Source organism: Meleagris gallopavo, chromosome 26 (genome assembly GCF_000146605.3).
Source record: "Meleagris gallopavo isolate NT-WF06-2002-E0010 breed Aviagen turkey brand Nicholas breeding stock chromosome 26, Turkey_5.1, whole genome shotgun sequence".
NCBI lineage: Eukaryota > Metazoa > Chordata > Aves > Galliformes > Phasianidae > Meleagris > Meleagris gallopavo.
In genome coordinates this window covers 2,548,851-2,576,829 of record NC_015036.2, presented here as the reverse complement: position 1 = coordinate 2,576,829, position 27,979 = coordinate 2,548,851, and the positions used below count along the sequence as shown (strand labels likewise).

General features: G+C 49.1%; 1 protein-coding gene across 1 annotated transcript; it reads right to left on the bottom strand.

Annotated features, from left to right (window-relative positions):
- Positions 1-125: 125 nt before the first annotated feature.
- On the bottom strand, positions 126-27,973 carry JAM3 (junctional adhesion molecule 3). The gene is made up of 9 exons (XM_010723626.3): positions 27,908-27,973; positions 7,946-8,011; positions 6,934-7,047; positions 6,096-6,248; positions 5,665-5,867; positions 5,141-5,240; positions 4,433-4,562; positions 3,625-3,679; positions 126-3,016 (listed from the first exon to the last, which is right to left on the bottom strand). Exons 1-9 carry the CDS (start codon positions 27,951-27,953, stop codon positions 2,981-2,983), a joined length of 903 nt encoding a protein of 300 aa, XP_010721928.1. The 5' UTR covers positions 27,954-27,973; the 3' UTR covers positions 126-2,980.
- Between the last annotated feature and the right edge of the window lie 6 nt (positions 27,974-27,979).

The window sequence follows — 27,979 nt, the reverse complement described above, 5'->3', positions numbered from 1 at the left end:
GGAAACAAGGAGGCTGAGCACCTCTGTGCCACAGCCCTTCCAGAAGCACTTACCTTCTGCACTGGAATCTCATTGTTTGTCCTCACCTTCCTTATTTTATTTTAAAGAATAGAGAAGCCTTCAAGTGAGGTTAAACTTTATTCTCAAAATCAGAGTAAAAACCTGAGAACAGGAGATGTGGAATGGCTTTGGCTTAAGCAATGGTTAATTATGGCAGTGTTTATTTTTTTGTTCCCCTCCACTGAAGTATTACCTAACTGCTTTACATACCATCTTACTCATATTCCAATTTTATTTCCTAATTTGTGCTTTGTAGCTTTTGCTCTGTCCCAGAGCAGCATGAAGATCAGCCCTGCGAGCTCCGATCAGTCTCCTATAGAAAGAACCAAGGACCATGAACTGATGACCAGTGATGTGCCCTGGACTTCCTGCACCCCAACTCAAGTGAGTGCTCTGAGAGAAAACACTTCTCTTCCACTGAATTCAAAGCAGAAGCCAGCAATTAGATTATTTCTTTTAAAAACAAACAAAGAAAAACCCACAAGAACGCTTTAGAGCTCGGTATTTATGTAAAACATTCTTGCAAAGTTAAACATCATACATTAGTACAAACCTAAAAATTATTCACAATGATACAACAAGTTCCATCCATCAGATCTCATGAGCTGTGCTGGGGAATCGTCTCCCCTCCTCTCGTTAGAGATGCCACTGTCACATTGAAAGATAATAAGTTGTGATTCTTAGTTTGCAAGCTTCCCCCATGAAGGCTGCCTTTGGCTCATAGCAAAACTGTAGATTGTACTCCCAGAGCTACCTGGCTCTACCATTTACCTTCTCTTCCTTATTAAGAGTATCCTACAAGCAGCACAGAATAGTGGATATACAGAAAGTGCAAAGGAATGTTATGCTCACTGCTGTTGTAATGATGAGGGGCAGCATGCAGCTGGTGAACACCACTGTGTGCCCACCTTAAGAAGGTTGCCAATGAGTTGAAAAGTAGCCACATCTTGGTTATGGAAAGAAACTGCTGCCCTAGCTTTAGTTTTTGCTTTCATTAGCAAAAGGAAAAGTGGTAATGTTTAATGTAGGTAAAACAAATGCAGCAATGGCATGTCCAGCAAGGCAAACAAAGCAGATGAATGCAGAACGCTAAAAAATAACACTGACAGTCCAAATCATCAAGTATTCAAAATACTGTCTACATGAAAAGTTAAGACAATTCATACTGGAAATACAAGAATACTAAATTATGCTACATTTAAAAAAAAAATTCTTAAACCACAGCACAGTTCTAGTGTTGCATCCACATCTTGCAGTTTTAGGCAACCCACTGCTTTTCAACACTATCAACTCATGCATCAACACGAGTTTCCATTCATTCTCTTTAATGCAAAGAGAACTAGATTTCTTTTTTTATTATTTGTTTTTTTTCTTTTACCATCTAGAGAAAAGTTGCAACCGACACTACGAAAGTGCTTCTGTGTTGACCTTTTGCTTTCCCAACTCCAGAAACAGTTGCTTGGCTATGCCATCTAAACCTGTAACGTTGCCATAGCTGTCACAGCACCACGTTAGTGCTTCAGGGAATTTGCAGAGGGGGAGCAAACAGTGAAGTCACTCTGTCACCTTGTTGGAACTGAATCCATAAAAGCCATCCCTGGATATTTCTTGCAACAACAAAAACAAAGTGTTGGTCACTGGCAAGAAAAGTTCAATGTATAAAAAAGTTGATAGGTCCTGCCATAAATTTACAAAAACTATCCCTGAGTGACTCTGTTCTGTCTTGTAAGACCTCATGTGACAAGGAAATTGCTGAGGGTAGCTTAAGAGGAACGAGATGCTGTTCTACCTGCAGGTTTGTGTTACACCCTGCAGTAACACTGATATGCTCTGACAGTGCCATACTATAGCAACGTTTGAGCTCTCCTCTGTAGCTTAGAAAGTAAAAAAATAGCCACGTTACTTAAACACTGCTGGCATCACGTATTTACACTTTAAATAGAAACCTTTTCTGAAGTAATCAAAATATATCTATGCAAAAAATTTAGAACGTGGGATTTCACAAAAGAAAGGGAGAAGGTAAAAAAGCTTTAAGCATCTCAGTACCTTTTTTTCTGGGACTCTGGGCCCGCAGAAATATTTGGCTTTGATTTTCCTGAAAGGGACGACTTAGCACTGGGTTCTGTGCCTCCACTGTAAGCCTCTTTAACACACCAAAAGACGCAAGAGGGAAGCCTGCTTTGTGCAGATTAGAGTGAGGGTTACCTGCGTGCAGTGAGTCTTCTGCAAAGCAGTGAGCAGCAGCACTCCTTCAGCCTGATGCTGCCTGCGTTTCTTGTTAAGCAGAGTCGTGAGTAATAAGTTGACAGAAGGGCTGAGAGCGTTAGTTGTGCTTGCTGTATGTGTGCCTCTCAACTGGCCAGGTGCCCATTCTGCACCTGAACAGTCATAGTCAAAAGCACAAGGCAATCACAAGTCACAGCCTGGCCTGGGCAACAAACTGCTGCGAGGAGGACTTCCCCCTTGTATAGATAAATGGGCCACACTTATTCTTTGCAGTCCTACTGCTGTCTCAGCACCTTTTTTCCTACTAGTAGCTCATACTAGTAATGTCTACAGAACGCTGCTCCCTGGTTGGTTTGCACACTGAGGCTGTGTCCCTGCAGCACAAAGAGAAGGCAGTTCCACAGACTTCCATAGCACAGTCTCTTGGGAAGTATTTATCTTCCTTACTCCAAGGACGGGTTTAGGGGATCCTGGTGATGTCCCTGAAGGCAGGGGAGACGCAAGTTGGGCAGTGAGGAGTTGCTTTAAACTTTGGCAAAGAAAAAAAAAAGATATACAGATAGCTAGCTATCAAGTTCTTGTGTGTTCCAAACTCTTCCAAGCGCACTTAATTCATCTTTTGCTCTCGCTTCGAGTTCCTGGAGGAGGTATTTTCACACTTGCTTTTGCTGGTTTGCAATATTCTTTTGGCATCTTATATGACAAATGAAGATTTGTGCCTGAAGTCACCCTGCAACGAAACAATTCCGGATGTGGGATGGACGTGGTGGCATTTCGGGCTCCCCTTATTTCCTGCTGCCCACAAAAGGCAGACCCCACTGGGAGCATTGCAGGCAGCAGGTGAGGAGGAGGCACCAGTTATACCAGTTGGGTGCTCCCTCTCTCCTTCTCCCATACCAAGGTGTGGCACAGTGCTTCCTCATTCCCTCTCCAATATCTCTGCTAATAGGGAGAGGTTTTTTTTCCTCATCTTAAGCCGAGTGATCTAATCAAATCCCAAAATGCAAATTCTCTTGTAGAAGTATCATGGCTTGCCCATTTAATCCAACAAAACTCATCCTAAGGGGTGTCGAGCTGTAAGAGAACTGAGACAGAGCAGAGCTGTCTTACAGCTTTTGGCATCGGTTGCTTCAGGCAACTTAAACTGTTCATCATTTCTAAGGAAATGACTCAGCCTTTACCCTTCTGTTTTCTCCCTGTTCTAAATCCTTGTTTCTCAGTGGTGTTTGCTCTTAGAAAGTCTATAGGCCCTAAAAAAAAAAAAACCACCCTGGTAGTCCTCTGCCCACCCTCTTCCTCTCCAAAGCAGAGAGATGTTAAATCCAAATCATTTGTTACCTCATCATCTGTCCGGATATAGTTAACACCATCAGGTTTTGCTGGAGTCTTGTAGCTGAAATAAAGGAAAAAATCTTATTTCTGGGACAAGGAGATTGCAGGATTTGAGAGGAGGTGCTGAGAAAGAAGAAAACAAGGAAGAGCGGTCCAGTGAGCAGAAAGCAGAGAGAAACCTCACAACACTGAACATGGAATAAATCTATCTGGTGAGGATCTTGCTATTTACATACATTATCTCTTCTGCAGATTCTGCAAGAACATCGAGGCTTGTTTCTGATCCGTGAGAAATTCCCACCTTCAAGTGCTAATGCTGTTGTTTTTAACGTTCTAATGTGCCTTCTAGAAGGCTTGTTTTTAATCCCAAATTTAGGTTCCGAGTCACAGCTAGCAAGATTTCCTGCAGAGAGCCTCCTCTTCGGCATATATTTGCTATGCATCTCCTGATGCCTTGAGCTAATTGTGCAACGAGCTCTGCTTGCTAAGTTGTAGACCCCTGTATGCCAACAGCACGTGACCTATTGGACAAACACCTACTGCTATTTAATTGTGTTGGTCCCCTCTTACTGTGAAAAATATGTGGTTATTAAAACACAGCTCTCGTTCCCCTCTCTGGTCCTGGCAGTGAGCACAGAAGAATGATACCAACATTCTCCCTGAGGCAAAGAAAGCTTTGGTGCAGTGCTTACAGTGGGGCACTGAACACTTTGAGAACTGTAGTCTTTGGTAGGGAACTAAGAAGAAATATACAAAGTCAAGCACTGAAATATATACAGTGAGATGGCAATAGGAACACTGGATCCCAGCTTACCTTTCCCCACTCTCTTTACTGTTTGCAAAGTAGCCTCTCCTGTAAGCACAGCAGATTCCGAGAGTGATGAGCACCAACACTGCCACGACCACCAGGACTCCACCAATTATCCCTCCAATGTTGAGGTCATCTGACAACGACAAACCATCATCCAGCAATTTTCTTAAGGCAGAGACAATATTCCACCTCTACTAAAATGACATTTCATATGTGTCCAATGCAAACTGCAAAAGTTCCTAGGAATTATGAATTATTTCCACTCTGGAAGGACTCAGACTCCTTCCACAGCACAGAGAGCTTCTCTTCTGGTCTAACAAAAGAGGGTAAACTAGCAAACTTTCCTCCTCTATTGCCTTGTGTGTAGCAGGTCCAACCACATCGTTCTCTGATTGGAGTAGTTAAAGATTCTCTGATCTTCCTTGGATAGTTTGGATCTCCTTGTACCATCCTCTAGATACTAAAATACTTTTGGAACCTCTTTGGATTGTGAAGAGTGGGCTACACAGCAGTATTGCAAGTTCTCCTTCAGTGCTATTCAGCTTTGAAATACCATGCAAAAACCTGGTCCTGATACCTTCCTGGACGAGTCAGTTGTGTCTGGGGCTAGAAAGTTAGAAAGACACTCTAGGATGCCTCCCCATGGTGATGGTGGTTTATTTACAGTGAAATATTAATTAACATTGCCAACAATTACGTAGAGCCACTCACAGACTTCCATCTCCTGCTCCTCACACTTGGCAAAGCCAGCATCGTTTGTTGCAATGCAGGAATAACGGCCCGTGTCACCTTTGTGCACAGCATGAAAAACCTGGGGAGGAGGGAAGGTGAAGGGTTATTTAACGTGCTGAATGTGTAAGGGTTCTTTTTCACGTGTTAGAAAGCAGGGCAGAGCTGCTGTGGGGATTCACACAAGGAAAAGATTATTTCAGAGAGGGAATTCTCTGCTTCTGTGAGCCAGCAGTACAGCAGCAGGAGGGAGCAGCTCTTTGCTGTGGGCCATGAGATGCTCTCCTTCCCTCTTTTTAAAGATGCAAACGGACCACAAGCAAACAGCTAGGGTAGCATTTTGTCACATTCATCTTCCCTTTCCACAGTCATTCAGATCCCAGGACAGCAAACCTTCCAACTATCCTTCCTAGAAAGCCATGCAACGACTTTTTTTCTTTTCCGAGCCACTCTAAAATTAACCTGCCCTACAACACAAGTCTTGATTACATCCACGAGGACATTACCAGAGTGCCTGTGGTGGGATTCAAGCTGTAGGACGAATTCTGGAATTTGGCATTTGATTTTGTGTCTGGTGATAAAGGTTCGCTGTTGCGATACCAGCTGTACGTAGACTTGGGGTAACCTTCATTCTCGTGGCAGTGGAGGGAGGCTGTCTTACCCACAGGTACAGCTTTAGGCACCGTGCATCTCGGAGTCACGGGTTTCACTGTGGGAAAGACACAAGCCGTGTGAATGACACTGCTGAGTACAACGAAATGACTTTGGCATGCTTTGTAAGGTGGCTGTGCTACAAAGGCACCAACACCTCCAGCTATTTCCAGGTGATTTTAAGCAACAAGACTCTGCTGAATGCCAGTTACAACCCTGAGAGAGACCCACGGCCTCTTCTGTTAGCTTGCAGCGCTTGCAAAGATAGCTGGACCTGAAGCAGTACCTTGGACTGTAAGCTGGATATTTATCTCATCTATGGTTTTGGTATCAGAAGGTGCTGCCACTTCACAGCGGTACGTGGCCGTGTCCATCCGGGTGGTGTTTTTAATCACCAGTGATGTCCGGCTCAGAATTTCTGCCCGAGTTGCAAAGTCACCTGATAGAGAGGAAGGAGAGAGAAAAATGTCAGGAGAGTCGCGCAAAGTAACTTTAAGCATCCAAATAAAGTGGTTGACTCTGAAGGCCAGAGAACCACCGAAAGGAATTTGATGCTCTGTAACGTTAAGAGCCTTTCTCTCTGCAGTGACCACAAAAGAAAGCAGTGCTGCTAAGCATGTAAAAGAATGAACTGCGAAGCACCGTCCCAAAACTCAAAAATTGGCAAAACTGGACGTCCACGTCAGCCTCAGATCTTTTGGAAGGCTCCTCTGGATGTGGCTGTTGGTCCCATTTAAAGTGACCACAATCTTGGAGCAGTTCCAGTTGTATTTCATATGGAAAGATTGCAGAGGTCAGCATCTGGTCCCGAGAGCCCAGGCATGCAATGACCACGCAAGGAGCAAGTTCTGGAGAAGGGAAACTGCAGCACTGACTTTCATGCTCATCTACACAGGATCTCCTCCAGCTCTGGGGCTCCCTACTGAGAGCAACCAGCAATGACCTGCCAGAGGGCAAAGAACATCCTGCTCTCCTTCCACTTTGTGCTTTGACTGCTGAGCTCTAGTTCCAGAAGAAAGCAGCAAGACAGCCAGAGGTCCTTCCTCTTACAGACTTTTCTGTTCTCAGTTCTATTTGTTGCTGAGGCTGTTTGGAAGTCTTAAGAGGACAAAGAATCTTCATACCCTGCATTTTATTGTCAAAAAACACATAAGAGGTTTCGCCATCTCGGATTTTCTTCCACTCTATTCTGGGATCCGGTGTTACGGTTGATTTAATGATGCAGGATAGCTCAACGCCTAGAAAGAGAAATAAAGGGAATACAGATTAATAGGCAGCAGCTGTATTTTTGTTCTGCTTTAAGCCGTCTCACACACTGTTTTATTAGGAGATGCTGCCCACAAAGCAAAAGCCCTCTCTTTCATGTGCCTCACAAACAGAAACACTGCTGGGTTCCAGGAGCTGTTGGGGAAGATGGACTTTGGCCAGCAAAAATAATAGCTGTACAGATATCAAGTATGGAGAAAAATGAACACGCTGTTCTCTCCAGGCTCTAACGTATGGCAAACAAGACCTTATGACAGGCTGAGCCCACAGCACTGCCTTGCTGCTAATCAGAGCATACAGTGTGAGTCTGGACAGCAGAATCTCCCTGGGTGGTGTCTGGTCATCTTCTGGCAACACGTTGTCTGCCTGAGCGTCCTGGGGACCACGGTGCCCAAGGAAAAGCTCGAGGCATCCAATCCCCATGGGAGGAGGCTTTGCCATCTCCATCTCCTCCACAGAAGGCAGCATTGCAGCACAGCTGAGTGGTGGCTCACGCTGTATCACACTGCTTGTTTGTCTTAGGACCAAGATATAAGATAAATTTCCCCAACCCCCTTCCAGTAATTGCAAGGCGACGGCCTTTCCTCTATTTGGGATCCAGTTCAAGAAAGCACTTAGGCAGCCACTTTGCAACGCCAGTGGCTTTCAGGGGACTTCAGCAAACTATTTCAATCAAATCTGTGCAAAACAGAGATACAGACATCTTCCTAAATGCTCTGCTGAATCTCAAGCTCTCAGCAGCTCTGCCTCACCCAAAAAAGAGATATCACAAGCAACAAGCCAAGCTTTTCTCAATAGTTTGGGTGCAAAGCTCCAGGCAGAGGGCAGTGCACGGCGGTGTTGGGCAGCCTGCAGCCCAACAGCACTCACTCTGGAATTCCTGCACCACGGGCTTGGTGTTGCTGGATGTCAGCTCCACAGCCAAGAGTCTGCAGCCTGGAAAAACAAACAGAAGAGAATGAGAAATAGCACAGCTCATAATTCACCCTGCTAGAAGCACATCGCCTGCTGGGAAAAGCTCTCCTCCAGCTCCAAGGGCTAACTTCCCTACATAGAAGCTGTTCCGTGCTACCCATGCCAGTCCAGCACGACAAGGTTTATTTAGGAGCTGTGGTGTAAATACAGGAAAATGTAATTGTTGGAAGCAGCAATTAAAGAGGGTGATTAGCATAATGGCACAAAACCAGTGCCAGCACAAACCGCTTCCCTGTGCTTCACACTTCTGTAGAGGGCAAAGGAATTCTTGTTCTGGTAACGAGAGAATGAATGTGTTATTCTGCAAACAAAGCCAATGACTGGGAGGAGGTGGGAAGCAGGTGGGTCTGAAGGGCTTTGGTCAGTTCCTAGAAGACAAAACGTGCCAGCTCTCTAGCACACACTGACTGTACCTTCAAGTGTTTTGGGACTCTGTGTGGTACTGCAAAACACAAGGTAGAAAATGATGAAAGGACAGTAATTCAGGAGAGAACAGAGAAGTTCAGCACTTTGGGGAGAGTTCCAACCCAACCCATACTGGGACAACAGCTCTCCTGTGCCACACTGCATCCTGATAACACAGCTGTAGTAGAAATGCTGAGTCCTGGCCTGAAGCAGTGATGGAGTCCCTGGTGGGAAGGCAAGGCCAGCACAGGGGAGCTCAGGTGCACCCAATGCACTGAGTGATGGAAGTGATGGAGCCAGGATCCACCCCTTCCCAGCCCTCATTTAAGGGCTGGCAGTGGAGGTGATGGGGTCTCACCGCAGATCCTTGCATACCTGAGGCCTTCCAAAGGCAAGCAACTCTTTTATTTTATTTCTGTGCCCAAGGCTGCTGTATTTGAGCAAACCCTCACTTGCTGCAGCCTAGGACTTTGCTACCCTGCTGTCATTGCTGCAGTTTCCATCGCATTGCAGCAACCTATTTCCTCTTCCTGACCCTCCTGCTCTGAACTCCAAAACATTTCCCATTTGTGCAGCCTTTTTCTCCCTTTTGCATGTTATTTGCTTTTAAAGACTGCTTTCCTTGTCTTTCTGCATTTCACCAGAGCAGGTACCACCACTGCCCACTGCCTTCACCAAGCATCCAATCAGCACAATACAGATGATTGCAACGAGCTCCTCAGTGACATGAAGGCACTCATTGTCTAAAGGTTAAGACTCTCTCAGAGTAAGAAAGTCATAATAAAGCAGAAAAGGCAGCTGAAAGAAAAAAGAGGTCTTCAAAATCACAGCCAGACAGCTGGGGATTCCTGTGTTTCCAGGGTGGAAAGCTTTTGGTCAGAGGGAATAAGTGACAATGCAAGGGCAAAGAGCCTTTGGTGGAGCGGATCAGACACCAGAACAGCGAGGCAGTGCTCTGAGAAATGCCCAGAGATGCTCCAAATGATGCTCCTTTCCACGTTATTGAAATGTTCCCTGCCAGTTCTTACCACCCCTCGTTTGCTAAGCGCTGATGCTTTGCTCAGTGCCTTGGTTCTCAGCTTTCAGGCCCCAAATACCTTCGGGGAGAGCTACGTTTGGGCAAGGTTTAAGAGCTGCCTTTGTGCACAAAGTAATTGTTGTTCAACAAAAAGGCAGTGGGGATGCAAGCTATGAGCCAGGCAAGCAGAGCTGCTCTTAGGGCCTTGGCACCCTTCCCCTTTGTGCATTTAGGGCCGTGGAGGAGAAACGCACGTGGGAGAAATGGGAGGAAAAGAGACATGACAGAGGTTCCTTAAAGGAAACTTGATGTTCCTGTTTTTTTTTTTCCTTTGCTCTTGTTTACAAGAGATCATTTTTCAGATAAAAAATGTGCCCCACCAAATAGATAACATGATAACAATCTGACTGAAGTATTTCTGGTCTCTGAAGATCCCTTCTAATTGAGCTATTCCATTCTATCTATTCTGTTCTCCTACAGCCACAACACAGCTGGAAGTGGAGATGACATTACCACAATCTCACATTATTCCAAAGAAGTTAAGGCTGTAGGAGCACTTTTCCATGAGATGGGGACTCCATCAGAATCTGCCCCATCTCAATTCTCAGAGGTTATTCCCAGCAGCATCTTTCCTTTCCCACCCGTTAAACACAAAAGCTTGAGGTCTATCCCTCAGGCACAAAGCAGGATGGCAACAAATTTTAGGCAGAAGCTGAGTCCTTGGGGGCTGTGCAAGAGACTCACATTATTACACGTATTGACTGTGGGCACAGATCAGTGCAGCTGCTTAAATCACCTCTAAGCCAGATTTATTCTTCTGCGTGTGGCACAGGCATGCTCTAAATAACGAGATGCCTACAGCTGCGTGGAACAAAACTCCCCAGTGACCACACAGATTGTAAAGCAGGAGCAAAGCGTCTTTACAGCTCTTCTCAGCATCACTTGGAGGTATCCCTTTCATACCGGTCTCTGCAGGGCTGGAGCAATTTAATGGAGGCAGTGCTTTCCAGCTGCCAGCACTGTGCTGCAGGAGCAGGGCAGCATCTGCACTATGTCACACAGCTCTGTTGTTGGCATTGTCTCTTTGGTGACTGTGCTCGTGCACTGCTGTGTGTTACATCATCCTCATCGGGGGCAACTGTCACCCTTCAAAAGTTTCTTCCAAAGATGTTCCTTTAGGCATCGTTGGGCCCAGTGCAAATAAGCAGCAAAAGCTCTACATTATGTAAATCCCACTTCAAAGGCCTCGGCACCAGGGCTGTGCAGGAGAGCTGTGCATAGGCATGCACTCCTTCCCAGAGCAGCATGCGTGCCACAACAGAGGCACCCACCAGATCTGTATGTACTGTGGGCTCAGCCAGACATATGGTTGAATCCCAAATGCCATCAGCTCTCCAAATAGAATCCAGGACAAGGCAGTGAAGTCTATAGAATATTCTTACGGTGCTGCTTTTAGCTGAAGAGAGCCAGCCCATGCATGTTGCTGTGACTCATGGTATCTGAATCACTTCAAAACACTGCGCTGAACCTACAGAAGAAATCAACTAGCAGCTTTATAGACAACTAGGCTGTGTTAAATCTCCTGTCTCTGCACGGGGCTTAATGCAAAGCCTGACCTTCTGTTTCCTTCCACCCCGATCTCTTATCTGCTTAAAAATTCAAGGCAGAAATTTGAAGAAGAGGTAAAATATTCCTTACGTGGTACAGACAACATCAAAAGGATGACCAGGAAAATACGAAGTTGCTGCCAAGAGGCTGAGCTGCAGCATAGCAGAGCCCTGTGCCAACGGTGCAGTTATCTGATACGGTAATTTTAGCTAATGCACTGTTAGGCACAAGCAGTACGAAAACACGCAGCTGTATTTAAACACCCACCCACTGAAGCAACAAAAATACGCCTTTCTTGAGGTGTCCATCAGCCAGGAGCCGCCGCTCCATTTGCAATTCAAAACGCATCATCTAAGCCATGTGGGAATGCTGCAATAAGCCACACGCCTTGTTAAGCATCTCTGCTTTCTGGATGGTTACTCTGTGCGGCAGCAGTGCCACAAGGGTGAGACTGGTAGGTGTTAGAAACCCATCAGCCCAACGCTCTGTGTGCCAGCACCTTTGCGAGCACCCTGCCAGCACAGAGATGGAGTGATGGGAGCAGCAATGGGGGTACAGCATAGAGGTGATGGGGGCAGTGGGTGTGAGACAAGCTGTGCTATCCGGGCAGCCCAGCTGACCCCAGCACTGTCCCTGCATTGGATGTGCTGTGTAGGAAGGGAAATAGCTGTTCTATTTGTGAGAAACCCCCAGAGGGACAGCAAAGGAAGCCCACAGTGCTGTGCTGGGCTGGATAAGAGGAGGAAGAGGGAGGCCAGGCTCTGTGTGCTGCTTGCTTTGAGGAAGTGGGAGAAAACTGAAGAAAAATCCAACTTTCTGCACCACAAAACATCCATCCCTTTTTCTCTTCATGATTCAGGCTCTTTTTCCTCCTCTCTGTCCCCAGTGCATCTCACTGCTGTCCCACAATGCAACCTGTGTTGGTGCAGCCACGGTGGGGCAGGACGGGTGATGGAATGTGTTATAGGAATGAGACCCCAAAAAATGCTCAACCTGCTCTGGCTCTGCAAGCTGTGAGTTTTTATGTTCTGACTGTCCCTTGGCTTCTGTAACACCTAAAGGGACTTAAATCTATTTGTGACACATATAAGCCTGAATTTATATAGGGTCCATACATGTGTGGTCAGGGTAATAAATGGCGTAGCTCATTCTTACTTTCTCGATGATGGTTATTTTAGATCTGCTTGGAAAACCCTCGGTCCCTCTGCTCTTATGCTGATGAGGATGTCTTTGGGAGAGCAAAGTCAGCACTGAGGATGGCTGGGGAAGCAGCCAAACAGAGCTGCACGCATTTCTCCTACCGCAGCTCTCTGTCTGCAAATGCATTTGTAGAACAAAATCTTAACCTGTTTAAATCACTTAACTTAAGCCATCACCTTCAAGACCTGACTGTATTTGCTGCAGACGAGGCCCATTGGCATCCAAACCATGCACACAATCTTCTCTTCTTTTTTCTTCCCCTCTTGTACAAGAGGATTTATTGTTCTACCTCCTAATCAGACAGCAAAGCCATTGGTACACAGCCAGGCTACGTACCCACACTCAGTTGTGAAACAAGTTGCTAGCAAGCAGACACAGAGCTCTCTCAAGACAAAAGCTTCTCCTTCTGCAGATAACCATTCCTCCTCTCTCCCATGCAGGGAAGGAAGCAGAGGCATTTGCCCTGTGAACACCACGTGGTGCTTTCTGATCATCTCCCAAGATCTGGTTTCGTCGTGCTGGGTTGCAGTTGCAGACTTGCTGCCTCCAAAGTCCATCTGACAAGGGCTTCTGGAGGGAAGAATTTCCCAATCTTCGGTTGCGGCTCTCCTCAAGGCAGCACAGCATGTTTAGAGGTGAGATATTAAGGCCTTGCATCTCTCTGCACTTTCACAACAAGGCAGCCTATTCTCACGATCGGGTTTGCTCACCATCAGATTTGGGCACCACCTGCCTTGCAAATCCAGGGGCCCATGCCACGAGGAGGCATCACGAGCCACGTGCCAGAGCTGTCTGAACAGGTAGACTTCAAGCTTACTCAGCATCTTAGCAGACACATGAACCCTTGGCTGGGCATGATGAGCTTGGACACTGTTTACCAGTCGGTTCTCGTGCTCCCTTCTCCCTAAGAGCACGGATGCTTTAGGAGAGGCAGTGCTGAGCCAGGCTGGGAACGTGGGGAGAAAGCTCCCAGCTGGCTGTGCCCACATGTCTGCTGAGATCCCCATGGGCAGAGCTTCCCTATGACCATTTTCATCTGTTAATGGGCTTTACATTCATCAGTTAAGCTTCGGTCCTCCCAGATGCAGTGTCCCCTCCAACTCAGTCCCATTTCACTGGAGGAAGAAAATGAGTAAGGAATACAATACGTGTATCAGTGTGCAGAGGATGTATGATTATGAGATCTGGGCGAATGCCTTACAGCAGCAAAATCAAAGGCTGGGAACAAAAACGGTGAGCACTAAAGGGAAGCAGGAATATCTACACGGGGCAAACTTGAAACCAACCCTTCCTGCCTATTCCCACTTGCCTTCCATTGTTTCCCTGGGCAGCCCCAAGAATTGCCATACAGACCATCCTACATTATTTCTCACTTCAGCAAGTCCCCTTCCTCCCAAAAGTGGCAGATGCTGGTACCAAATTAGTGCAAAGTGGGAGGGAACCAGATGATAACTGCGATAAGAGCCAGAAGCAGTGGTCTCCCTTCAGTCCTCTCCCTTCCTCCCAGCTGGGCTCCCACTGCAGCAGGCAGATGTTAGTCTCTGGGGTAGAGTCAGGTCAGTGATTCACAACAGGGAGCTGCAGCCAAGACCAGGGAGACAGAAGAAACAAATGGGAAAAGGGACAAGTTCCATTTTGGTCTTTTTTTTTTTTTTAATCTGATGGTCTCGTGTGGGAATTTGACTTAAGCATTGCAGAGAATCCCGTAAGCCAAAGTGACATTTTCCAGGCTGAATGCCAGCCAGCACACAGACTTGGTCTCAGCAGGTATTTGACTCTGGGAACCGGGGTGCTCCCTACCTGCCTGACCCCAGCTTTTGATGAGGACACACATATCAAAAGCTGCCTGGAATGCAAAGACAGGAACTAAGCGGATATGCTATCAGCACCAGGCTTTGCAATGCTCTTTAGTGTCTGGCTGTGTCCCAACCATCAATACAGAGACTCGCAGGGTTTTAGCCTATAATCCTCTATTCCTCTGTCTGTGACTCTAATCTCCTGATCCTCCGTTCTTCTCCAGCCTATAGCTTGACCAGCAAAACACAGACCTGGCCTTCTGCTTATCAGAGACCAACAATGTCATCTTCCTGAGGAAAGTGGGAGTTGGGAAGAGAGCAGCAGTCCTCAAAGCTGGGAGTGGGCTGGAGAAGGGAACAGGAGAGGGTGTGAGCAAGCACACAGAAACCATTTATGTCAAGACTGAAAGCAGCTCCCTTCTTAAGAACTTTTTTCCAGAGCTCACAGTATCATTTCTCTCTTTTTTTTCCTGTGAACAATTCTAGCCTCAGGTCTCACACACAGCTGCACAAAACACGTGCGTGTAAATGCACAAACACACATCTGCCTATGGCCTTGCTACCCAGAGCCTGTCTGCAGAACTACTGCTGGTGAGGAGGGGCCGTACGCCTTCTGCAAGGCAGCTCTGCAGCAAATCTCAGAGCAAAGGATGCAGATTTACAAGGGAAAAAGGCACTGGGCAGAAAGCTGTGTGAGCCAAGGGCCTGAGGATGTGTGAGCTGGGAACGCTGCTGCGGGGGCAGCCCTGATCCATGCAAGCAGATCTGAGGAGCTTTACCTTGTCAACATCAGCCAGCACAGGCTGCAGAGGAAAGTGTGCTGCGGAGTGCAAGGCAGGTCCTGAAGGAGCACATCGGGATGGACGGCAGCCTGTGTGAAATCACTAACAGACAAAAGCCGAGGGACTGGGCGCAGTGAGAGACGATTAGGGAGATGCTGGCCTGAACGAGCAGGAGGAAAGCAGTGCGATGTCAGAAGAACAAGGAGAGGGGAAAGTCACCCTGGATGTCCCAGCCTGGATCCATGACCAAGTTTATTTAAGAGAGAGGAAACAAACCTCGGCACGGAGAGGTTAAAAGACTCCTTGTCCTGGGGGAGCTGAATGAGCCGCATATCCGAGAACCAACTTCTCCCAGCCCCTGACTTGTTTTTCTCCTCAAACATATCTCACTGCTATTTTTAGCTGAGCATTTTCTCAGCCGAATGCTCCCAGCTGAGTGCTGGTCAGGGGCCCTCGTCCCAGCAAAGCACAGCCCAGCAGTGCAAGGTTTGCTGCTCCTGTCCCACCATCCTGCAGGCTTTGGGGTCTGCATGCCCAGCTGCCAGGAACGTCCTGGCATCCCCATGCACGTGGTGCAGGCAGGGTGAATGCTCTCACAAACCCAAACAAGGGGCTGCAATCCAGAAGCAGATGAAGAAGAGGGTGGACTGCGCTGGTAACCATCCTCAGGGTTTTATTGAAGAGTACGAATGATGAGAATGGTAGGAAGGGGATAGAAAGAAATGATTAGGCTGACATTAATAGCAAGATTTACTTCTCAGTGCTAAAATCTATTTGGATTCCTTCCAGCACTTCCAAGGGAAACAGTGGAAGCCTTTTGTTCGTAAAAGTTGCAATTAAAATGGGACTGGATAAAGCTTAAGGAAATACCTGTCAGAGGACAACCCTGCCTTGGCTGCTGGAAACAGATGAGGTAACTCCCTTCCTCTCCCCTGCTTCTCCCAGGCCCCTTGTTCCTCCTCAGCCAAAGTGCTAACCTGTCTGTCAGGCCATCGCCTGGCTGCTCAGCCTGCAGCACAGAGCAAGCTGAGGATGTCCACCCGTGTGCAATTAGTGATGCGTCAATTAATGCCTGGGATACTTGGCAGGGAAGCAGTGCCTGTAATTTCTTTCATTTCCAGCTTGATTGAATACCTGCCTGCCAGAGACGGGCACATAAATCAAAAGGCCAGACCAGGGCACACGGGTGGACAAATTGAATACAGCAGGGATGAAACCCCGGCTTGTCTGTGCTAATGTGCAGTTCCAGCTTTGGGGAGCCTGGATGACTGAGTGCCCTCAGTGCTGTGAATGAAAGGCAGAGCAGCAGCAGTCGCTTACAGCAGAGCTGCAGCCGAGGAGATCCCTCTAACAATGGCCCCTTCTTGGTCAGTGTGCCTGTCGCCTGCCTGTCCTGGAGACATGTCAGTGAAGCAAACAGATTGGGAACATATTTGCACTCCCTGCAGCAGTGCAGAAGCCAGCCCTGACAGAGGAGAGCAAGCTGGGCTCTTTTCTGCTCCTTCTCTCAGTGCCAAGTTTCCAGCTCTGCTTGAAACCTGCAGCCCGGCCCTCCTTTGGCAGGGGAGAAGGGAGGAGACAGGCAGGGTCAGGAAATATTCAGCTTTCGGCTCATGCTTGCAGCAGCTGGCTACAAGAGAAGGCAGCAGATTGACACAGCCACACACCTCCAAAAGCCCCACATGAGATTAAATCTGGCACTGTGCAACTTCATCCTCCTCTCAAGCTAAGCTTAAATAAACGTGCCCGAGAAGAGCATTCACCTGAGCAGCCTGCAGATGCTGCACGAAGGCTTGTCCTTCCAATTCAAACCTTCAGAAAGTTTCTCCAAGCCCAGCAGGAATCCCAGGAGCCCAGAGCCCCTCTCTTGACTTTGATGCACATGTTCGAAACCACGGGCACTTAACCTTTGAGGCTCCCTTGAAAATCCCAGCGACGGCATTTTATGGATGAGTATGTTTCCCCTAACATCTGCCCCGTGTATCAGATGCTGCTAGAACCTCTCTCCTGGCTCTGCTCCCAGCTGGAGGACAGACAATGGCTCCGCTTCCCCTCCCAAACAGCCTGGGGGAGATGGCACATTGGAGCCAAGGCAGCACTGAAAGCACAACTTGCCAGCCAGCCAGCGACGAGTCTCTCTGGATCATGGCCTGCCACTTCTCTCCCAGTGCAGCTGAACCACTGGCTGCAGTTGTTACTGGACATCCAGGTCAGCTCTGCTGAGCACTTACTCCTGGCAGCATCCAGCCAACTACAGCGAGTCCTCTCAGCACGCTGCTGCTGCCTTCAGCCCGAGCACGCTCCGAATGGGGCTGAAGTCAACTCTCCTGCTGGATTCCCAGCTTTGCTGGCCAGAGCAGTGGGTCACAGACCTCTCCTGCACCTCTCTGCCATGCCAGCTCTCCTGGAAACACGCTGCTCGCCTCTTCTCCCTGCTCACCTAATTGCCATTCGTTGACCCAAGCAGCCTATAGGGCACAGAGGAGCAGTTCCACCTGCAGGAGGACCGACAGGTCAGCCAGAGCTGGCTTGGATCCTCCTAAAGAGCCACGGCTCTGTCTTGCTAGAGATAGCATTGCTGCTTGCGTCTCAGAGCTGTTCAGCCTGTTTGGCACTATTGCTGCTTCGGAGACAACACCAGAGTGAGAACAACCTGTCTAGACATCAGCTCCATCAAATCCCACTGCCACATCAAAGCAGCGCTGCAAACTGGCTAAGTAATAGCCCCTGCACCAGCCAGAGGCACTCAGATCCATCCCGCCGTGCTTCAGAGCTCCCCTTTAACCAGTGCTTCTGAGAGCAGGAAGAGATGGGATGAAACATCTCATTATGGGACCATCAGCAGAAAGAAGAGCTGACGGCTGCTCAGGCAGTGCCTGCATCCTTCTGCTCAGCACTCAGAGTGGGGAGGAAGTCACAGCAGCTCAGGGCAGTTCTTGAAAGACCTCGAACCCATGGGGACAGCAGTGTGAAAGGAACAGGAGAAGTTGTAGGTCCCTTGAGCACAAGTTACCTGCAGTCAGTGCTCTTGGGAAGCAGCAGGTGCTACCACCTAAAACAGCACCATCTAGCTCATTATTTTAATACGGGTCCTTTGAATTACCTCCTGCGTGAGAGACAGCTAGGAGAATCCTGTCTGGCTTTCTTCTATCTCAGGCAGAAACAGCCTTTATTTAGCAAACTGCTGCTAACAGCTCTGTCTCATTAGTCAGTGTTTAGGGAACCAGGCTGCAATTGTGCTGAAGCCTGGTGTTGCAGAAAGCCTTGCTAATGAGGTCTAGAGGAGAGATTCCTCCTGACAGGCCCACAATGACCCAGAAATCCTACTTAATTCCCCGTCAGTGAAAAGTGCTGAGTAACAGCAAGGTGCAGAGGCACTGGGGGCTGATCGCAGAGCCAGGCTGTGGCCTCTGTTCACACTTTGGGCTGTGATGCAACAGCTCCAGGGTGCAGCCCCAGTGCTGCTCAGCTGTGTGCTGGCTCCCCAGGCTGAGCAGACAGGAGTCTGTCAGGCAGATAAACGGGGATTTGCTATGGGAAGTTTCGCAGCCTGGTCTGTGAAAGATGTGCCACCACGTGTAGAGTGCACACAGCACTGGGAGCGGAAATCTCTGCTCAGTGCAATAGGAATTACAGGATTAGGCACTTTGAAGCAGCCTGGCTGTAGCTTGGGCTCTTCTGAAACCTCTTCAACGGCAGCAGCTGGAATTGGGCTCCGCAGTGCAGCAGGGTTTGGCTCCTCTGGATCAGGCTCCCTTACAAACAGTGCCAACAACTCTGCCAAGAGCCTGACTCAGCAAGCTCAGCTCATACCTGTGTCCCCAAGCCTTGTGTGCCCCACAGCTCCCAGACTCCATCCACACAGCTCCATCAGCCACATACAGCCCTGGGAGCAGCATCCCCCCTACCCGTCATGGGCTCACGCAGGTACTGAATCCTCTGGTGGATGTGGGATGAGCAGCAGCTCTGCTACAGCAGTGTGTGTGCCCTGCAGGTGCTGTTAAGCTTCTCACACATTCTGCCATAACCACTACTCCTTATTTCCTCGGAGAAAAATGCAGCAGGCTGGCACAGGCTTGATCCACAGGCATCCTGCTTTCAAGTGGTTTGCCTTCAGCAAGCAGAGCATGTACCATGGTGAGGAACCTCTGGGCTGCATGGCCCAAAGCCAGCTAGGGGAGAAGATGAGGTACAGGGACCCAGCTGGAATGCAGGCTGCATGCAGCTGACCTTTTAGACCATCCCCAATAAAGATTCTTGCAGGCATCTGCTTGCCACCTGTTTCAGCCAGCAGACAAGGGACTAAAGCAGGAATTCTGGGCTTGAATGCACAGTCTGTTCAAGAGTGGTCTAAAGACTCTCACCCACGTGAAGCTCTTGCTGATGTATGCTCCATAACAGACCCAGTGCAGAGGAATCCATCTTTGCCCATCATGTGCAAGACTGCTACTCCCATACCACAGATGCATCTCTGTGTTTAAAGCACAGCTCAAATCCACAAAGAACTGCTGCTCCAAAAAGCACCAGCCAAAACAGTGTCTACAGACAGTCTTAAAGTGACTAATGATCTGGGGAGCCTCTGTTTCTGAACACCCACTCTGAGATGCTTGGAAGCAGCACGATTTCAAAAGACATCAAACTTTGTGTGTGTGTGTGTGTGTGTGTGTGTGCCCTTTGGGTCAGCTTCTTGTTAAAAAATGTCAAGCAGAGTGTCTAAAATCACCAGCCACGTTGGACCAGCTAGGCCCTGGCTGCCGGATCATGTTGCTTTTGACTCTGTTTTCCAGCTGACACCTCAAGCCAAGCTCCTTGAATATGAGCTCTAGAGGAAGGAAGGGCTCTGAAGTGGAGCTCGCTCTGCATCTTCCCTGCTCTGCTGGCACAGGGGAAGCATCTGCCTCGGAGACATGAGGAAAAGACATATGCTGTGAAAGGAAGGACCAGCTTTATTTTACCAGCCTGTGTTCCCACCAGAAATGCGCTTTAAAGACTGCCTTGCAAAGTAGGAATTAAATCCAAAGGTGCCTATGCATCTTCCTTGCTGTCATCCCATTATCAGTCATCTCCAGCCTGCTCTGAGCCAGAAGATGAAAGGTTCATAACACCACTTATCTTCCCACTTAAGAACATGCTTAACAGCTTGCTGCTAAAGGAGGATACTCAAGCCTGGGGAAGCAGCTGTGAATTCTGCAAATGGGTTCCCTGGCATTTCTTTGAAGGAGATACTACTTCTCAATGAAGGATATGAAAGGGAAACCAGGGAGTGAGGAGAAAAGGGAAGTCTTTGTGGCAAAGAAAGACTCTGTGTCAAGAACTTGAAGCTGAGTGACAGATGTGAGACGTATGGCACATGGGGGCTCAGAAGTGACCGAGGATGAGCCAGGAATTAAAAAACTCTTGGGAAATATTTAAGCAGCCAAACTTTTTTTGTCACCAGACCACAAGAAGCTCCAAAAACACGTTCTCCTCGAGACTGTGCAGTGCTACAGCCAAGGGAAGGGATCCCGTTACACGATGCAGGCAGAACGGCTGGATGCAGCCCAGCTCCAGCTCTAACAGCTGAGGCCAGCTCACTGCACAAGTCCCCCGTGCCTCTCCCGCAGAGCCAGATAAGGGCTAAGCCTGCTGCCTCATCTCTGAATTTGACCCTCACCTCCTCTCTTCATAGAGCTAATTGTTATCGCGGTGAACCTGGGGCCAGCTTGCTTTGCTCCACGCTTAGCAGCTGAGTCAAGCCCTCAAAGCTGCCAAACAGAATCCGTTCCAAATATCTGCAGAGAGAGGAGGCTCGAAGAGCCTGCAGCAGAACATCACAATCCTGCCCTGGTGAGGAGAACAATTGCTATTGTGGACCGACAGCAGGCTGCTGGTGGGCAGCAAGCACGCCTTGCTGCTGCTGCATCGGGGAGAAGCTCCCAGGCCCTCTCATGTTCACAGAATGAGCTGGAATCTGGAGTTCCCTCTGTCCTCTGCCCCAGCAAGCCAGCACTGCTGACTTACCAGCCCTGCTGACATGGGCTCTGTGTCAACCAGTTCAGCTGTTGACATGGAGCGCTGAAGATGCAGTTGGTAACTGGAAGAGGGAGTGCCTTAGAAGCTGCTGCCAGCCACAGTGCAGACTTCAAAGGGCTTATCTTGCCCTGTGTGGGAGAGCATGCAGTGCCTGTGGGCAAGGACAGCTGTTTGGCCAGGCCCATCAGAGGACTTCTGAGGGAAGAAGAGAGAAATCAGTACCTGGTTTGACCCTTTCAGCATGCGCAAGGCAGACTTGGAGGCAGAGCCGTGCGCTGCCCTGTTATTTATGGGATGCTGAAAACTGGCCAAAATGAAGGGAAAACACCAGATACTAAGGATGCTCACCAGCTCACTTAGCTGGATCTGCCTGAGGGAGAGCACAGAAGATTCAGGTGGTGATTATAGGGCGCTCTGGCTTTCATCTCCAGATCAGCAGCCCAAAGGCAGCTCCACCAGCACTGACCAAGCCACAGCCAACTCACAGTGACTGGCTGCTGCACAAGGAGGTCAGCCTTCAGCTCCTCACTCCCTGAGAGATCAGAGCAGCCCCATCTATGCACTGTATGCAATCTCAGCAGAGTAGATAAGACCAAAGGAGAACACAAAGCAACACCTCCTCTGCTATAGGAGCTCCTAGATCAACAGGTTGATCCATGGTGGTTGCAGCTACCTTGTTTCGTGTCTATTCCTGCCAGCAGATCATTCCTGCTAATGAGGGGCTGTGTATTATTCCTCTTAACTTGGCTGTTGGTCTCTGGACACCAGAACTACACCAACCCCCTCTCCCAAAGGGGGAAGACTCCCACAGCTCAGGGCTGGTCCAGAGGGACAAATGATTGTGCAGAGCTGGGACTTCCTCTTCTAAGATGCAACACAGATGCAAGTGACCTCACCATAGAACAGATGTCATCCGGGCTCTAAAAATCACTACCTCCAAACAACATGATGGGTATAAAGAAATATTTATCTTCAAGCTTTCGCAGAGATCAATGCAGGAGAAAAAGATTAAAGCAAAGATTTAAGTGTGTATTAAAAATAGCTGTTGATAAGATCGTTTGGGGGGATAAAAGCTATTTTGCAGAAGCAGAGGACATTGCAACACCTTTCCTGATGTTAACTGGGGAAGCTCCCGGAAACCATTCAACAGTGTTAGCAGCCAAAGCACCTCAGGAGGAAGTCCATTAGCAGGCAGCAATCTCCTTAATGGATCCTCTGGGTATGTGCAGAGCTGCCTTGCCCATGGATGCTCCATTCTGTCTGCTGCTATGATTCAAGAGTCGTTAGTGCAGCCACAATCATCCAATACTGGAAGGAATGCTCCTAATCTTTCAGGAAGCCCAACAGCCCAATGAATGGGGATGTAAATTGATGCAGTGAGGCATTGCTTGCTTTATACACACCATGCAAAGCCAGACCTGGCTCTTTGGGAGCACTGCACTTCTTCCCTTGGAAGCAGAGCAGCCAAGCTCCAACCCACCTGCAATCTGCTGACCCTGATCAGAGAAGGCAGATCTCAGAGGTTACAAAGGTGGGGATTTTTCTAAGAGGCCGGGGGTGTTAGAAGCACAGCCAAGTAATGGCAACAAATCCCCTGAGATTTCCGTGGATTTCTGCAGCTCAGCAGCAAATCTCACCTAGGCCACCAAAATGTATTTTTAATAGAGCAGTCAAAAATCTGATAGTGCTGAGCATTGCCAAAGCGTTACCTTTTAGCCAGATGCCAAAGATGTGGCAAGTTGCTGGCAGGTTGCAGTTTGCAGGCTCTTCAAAGGAGCTAGCTGCTTCCAAATGAATTAAAAGGACTCATTAAGAGGACTTTTTTTTCACCCAGAGGGTGGTGAGGCAGTGGAACAGGTTGCCCAAGGAGGCTGTGGATGCCCCATCCCTGCAGGCATTCAAGGCCAGGCTGGATGTGGCTCTGGGCAGCCTGGGCTGCTGGTTGGTGACCTGCACACAGCAGGGGGTTGGAACTGGATGAGCACTGTGCTCCTTTTCAACCCAGGCCATTCTATGATTCTATGATTCTTACAAACCTGCTGATCTTACTGTGTGTTGTAGTAAGCAAGAACAACGATGGGAGCAGGTTAGAATGTGTTCTGGCCTTTACTCTGAAATCCTGGGATTTATGATTAAAAAAAAAAGAAAAATAACATGCTTGAGCATGATCTGAACAGAATTTAATTTCATCTACTCCACCTATTACTGCTCTGAAACCTTCATTTCCCCTTGTAGCTGCCCACGTTAAGCCCTGCGCTCCATCCTGCATCAGGGCACTACATAACCCAGTGCCATTTTTACTGGCAGCTGAATTCTTTTTTTTATTTTATTTTTCCAGGTCTCACTTATTTAAAAAAAAGGAATTGCTCCTGCATCTGCTGCCTTGTTTTTTCTGCCACTTGTCAGGTTTGCAACACCAACCACAACCTCCTTGGACACCCCGTGCAGCAAAGGAGCTTTGAGGAACACCCTCTGGAGCCCTCACTCTGCTTTTTCCAGGAATTTGGAAGGCCTGCCTTGGGATGCTGCTCTAATGAGAACTGGGCACCAGCTCAATTATGCAGCTGTCTCACTGGTTTGAACTTCCAAGCTGTGCGTTGGACAGCTGAAGCCCATCAGAGGAGTCACACAAAGGCTTCTTACAGTGAGAGGCGCAGCAAGGCAATCAAAGGCAGCTACTGCTGAGCTCGAGTGCTAACAGACCCACAGCTGGCTGTTCTGGGGCAGGAAACGCCTTGCACACACACCTCATCCAGCACTGATCCCCAGGGAAGCCCTCTGGAGCTCCATGTGTGTGAAATGAGGAGCAGGGTTTGGTGAGGAGTGGTCACCCATGGGGCCAATATTCAGGCCATGCCCATGGGCTGCCTCGCCATGCCACCTCTAGAGCTGTGCCCCATTGCCAAAAGTCTCTGAGAGCATCAGGTTGTGCAGACAGCCCTCTCACCCTGGGCTAATAGGTTAATACAGGGTTGGGGTTCCAAAGGGTGATAAAGAAATGCAGACCTGAGCTGCTCCAGATTTCTTCCTTCCTTCCTTCCCTACATCCATCCCTCCATCCTTCCATCCCTCCATCCATCCATCCTTCCATCCCTCCATCCCTCCCTCCCTCCATCCATCCATCCCTCCCTCCCTCCCTCCATCCATCCATCCCTCCATCCCTCCATCCCTCCATCCCTCCATCCATCCCTCCATCCTTCCCTCCCTCCATCCATCCATCCTTCCATCCATCCATCCATCCATCCCTCCATCCCTCCCTCCCTCCATCCATCCATCCCTCCGTCCCTCCATCCCTCCATCCATCCCTCCACCCCTCCATCCCTCCATCCAGTCCTCCTGACACTGACAACTTGCATTTTCAGCATGGGAGCCTGAGACCTCAAACACAACGCCTATCTCCTCTGCCCCCAACTGCTGGCAGAGCCATACCCACACATTAATCCAACCCCTTGGGTGAAATGAAGACTGCATCCAGAGCATTCATTAGCTCAATTAACGCCATTCAGTGGTTCTTAGGTTGCAGCCTGACTGAGCAGGGAGTGGGTTTCATGGCCACGGCGATGCTCAGAGCTGTCGTTCTGAGCCATTTCCAACAGCACAACGTTGCTGATACTATAGGGAGCAGACAAACACACCCCTCATTGATTGGAAGAAGCTGGTGTGACTCATATGCTAGCTGATAGCGAAGCCAGATTGAGCGTGCAATTATCCTAATTAATTTCATATCACAAGTTCATCTCTAATACACACGGTGGTTTCAAAGCAGGCCACCAGCTTTCTGCACAGAGCAGCTGAGAGGCATGTTTATCTGGTTTTTTGGGACTTGGGATCTTGTACAAATGTTGCTAACTCCCTCTCACCACTCCCAGGCTGCCTGGTAAAGAGTGATGGAGCTCCATCAGGGCTCAGTGCAAACAACCACGAAGCATTCTTAGCTCTATGTGTGCAACAGGAGGGCAGCTCTGCTGTACCAGGCAGCACTGCAAAGAGTGCTGACACAGGGAGCATAGCCTGCAAGAGAAACTTAAATCATCACTCATGGGAGCTGTGGGGAAAGCAAGAGTGAGTGGGGAGCTGGCAAAAGATGGGTGCAAAGCAGCAGGAGATGCAGAGTGGGGCCACCTGCAGCCATTGCCTGTATTTGTGAAGCTGGATGCAGCAGCTCATGCTGCTGTATTTAATTGTTTAGGTGAGGTCTGGCAGCCCGACCTGTGTTCCTGATGCAAACCCTCAGCGTGGGGATGGATAAGTGAAAAACAACCCGGCAGGCGGGGAGACCCGGAATTCCACCCTTAAAGGAAAATAAACACATCAGTGAGGAACCAAAGTTCACCATCGGGGCAGCATCTCTATCCTCAGCTCCTTCTCCCTACAAAAAGCCCACATTTTACTCTCTGGATCTACTCGTGCCTCGATAACCAACTAATTCCCAACAGCATTCCGAGCAAGAAGGAATGCGCCGGTGTCACGTTCTTTGTCAACAGCTGTAAAGCTGATGGGATCCAACAGCTCTGCGGTGGTGGTGCCTGAATAGGAACACCAAGCCCTCCTTAGGAATTTTTTGGAAGACATTATTAAGCATCCGATTTTGGCACTGCTCTTGGAGCTGATTGTCCCGCTTTCTCAGTGCCTGGCGAAAAGAAAGCAATGCTGCAAATAGTTCCCATCAGCGAGGAACAACATCAGAGCTGCAGCAGAGCCAGCAGTGTTTGCACCAAGCAATTTGTGGTGCTGACAGCTGACTCGGAACAGTTGTTGGTGGCTGAGACAGATGGACTTCATACATATATATATATTAAAAAAAAGGGAAGTGAGGACTTCTATTTGGTAGGTTGAGAAATGCCCTTTGCACCAAACCTCAGTGTTAAAGCAAAGGGAGATTTGGGCTGAGCTTTCACGCCGCAGCGCATCAGGGACCTGTCCTGGCTCCCCATTGAGGACGTGTTTTATTTTTATCAGGAAATACTTGTGAATTTTGGCTCCACAGTTCTGCCCTCAGTCTGACATGTGAAATCCTCCAAATCCAAATGCTGATTTCCAAGGGAAGGTTGCAGCAGAGGCATCGAGGCAGGAGGTACCGTGGATGTCGGTTACAAGCTCTGCTTTCCACCACTGATGCTGATAATTTCCGCTAGCATAATTATGGCCATGGCATTTCCCTCATGTGCAGAATCTTTAGATGCTTTTAGTGCCTGGAGCGGGGTACACACTGCACTCTCCATGCTTCACTGCCTTCTGTTTCGTGGCAGTGCTTTGAGGCCATGACCAAGAGTTGGGTCCATTCTGGATAGAGAAACACAGAGGCCATCCTTGCTCTGTAGTCTAAGAAGCACACTGAGCTCCTAAAACAGTTTTGCAGCATTTCGTTGGCCTTGTTGCCTTCCTCCTCTGACAGCCAGTGGGCTGGCATTGAGCACAGCCCTATGGGACCACCCAGCACCTACCCTGCAGGTTTCAGTGCACCTTTAATGTGGGACTCCTCCCAGTTCACTAACATAAGCGCAGTGCAACAAGAGTTTCTATCCCCAGCCTTCTGCCTTCCACTTTTCCAGGCTTACGTCCCCAAATCTGAAGAGAGCTGGAAGTCATTGCAGGTTGAGGCACTGCAGAACCCACTGTGTGTAAACGGGGAGCAAACCCTCCTGCCTGCAGGTGAACATTCCCAGGTGGAGGTGTGAAAGCAGTGGGGTCTGCCTGCATTTACCAACTCCAAAGAAACACACAAGTAGCTGCAGCTCATTTCCAGGTTGCTATCTTTTAGGCCTGATTCAATAGGACGCTCAAGCACTGCTCCAGCATAGAGGGAGGAGAGGAAGGTGCCCTGCAGCCCAACTGCAGGAGAAGTTGGGTGAAATCTGCTCTTTTTCCTCACCCAAATGGAACATCGAAACCCAAAGTTGGGACCTGGGTGACTGTGATGCTCCAGGTACTCACAGTTCAGCCTCAAACCACAGCAAAGTGAACAAAGCCCCAAGTGCACGTCTCATCCCAGTGGAATGTTCACATCTTCTCACCCCTTCTCTTCATTTTTGGGGGAACAGATCCCAAATCTTAACTTTATTCAAAGCCCCAAAGTCTGAAAATCATTAGGAACTGAAGAATTCCTTTGTCCTTAGATAAACTGGCTGAAATATTTCGATACACTCCAGTCTCGAGTTGACCCCAAGCAGTTATTTGTGTGCACAGCCTCGTGTATCTCAGTGGCTGAACTTTCCAAGCCAGTTGCTGATTGCCACTCTGACCTCCCTCCATCCCTTCTCCTTCTGCCGCCTGCCTGGAAGGGGGGGGCAATGGGAGCCCACCGGCTGCTGTCCCCCCCTCTTCATCCCCCTGCTATTAATAGCCAGACAACAAATGAGCCCAAATTCATTCCTGAGCGGAATTAGCAAATGTTTTTGCAATTAAAACTGCAAACATTCATGCGGGCCCCCGGAACAATAGGCGCCTGTGCCTGGGCTTGAATAGGGACTAGTGTCCGCCCTGCCCGCCTGCCGAGGCTGCACATTCCTGGCACCCTCAGCCCTGGACCCGCTCTTTGCTGAGCTCCTCGCTGCCTTTCCCCTCTCGTCCCATCCCACAGCTCAGCGCCCCTCGGGGTCCCCTTTGGGATGGAGGCAGCGCATCTTTCCCATCACTGCTCATCCCGGGTTGGGACAGGGGCAGAGCATCCTCACTTCGCCGGGACCCCGGTCAGAACAGCACGTCCCTCTCGTTCCCCAGGATCAGGGCAGCACGTTCCCTTTCCTCTGCGGCTTCGGGGCAGCGCATCCCCCTCGTTCCCCGGCAGCAGGGCAGCGCACCCGTTCCCACCCGGGATGGCGATCAGGGCAGCACAACCCCCTCGCTGCTCGGGACGGCGATCAGAGCAGCGCATCTCACCCCTCCCCGGGATCGGAGCGGCGCATCCCCGTTCCCGGCCCACCTCCGCTTTCACCGCATCCCTTTCCCCCCACCTTTACGCATCCGCCCCGCATCTCCCCGACCCCGAAGACCTTTCGGAGGATCTCCGGGTCGATCCCCGATGCCCGGCACTCACCGAGCAAAGGGAGCAGCAAGAGAAGCGCCGGCCGCCGCAGCGCCATGATGGGGTGTGCGGAGCAGAGCCCTG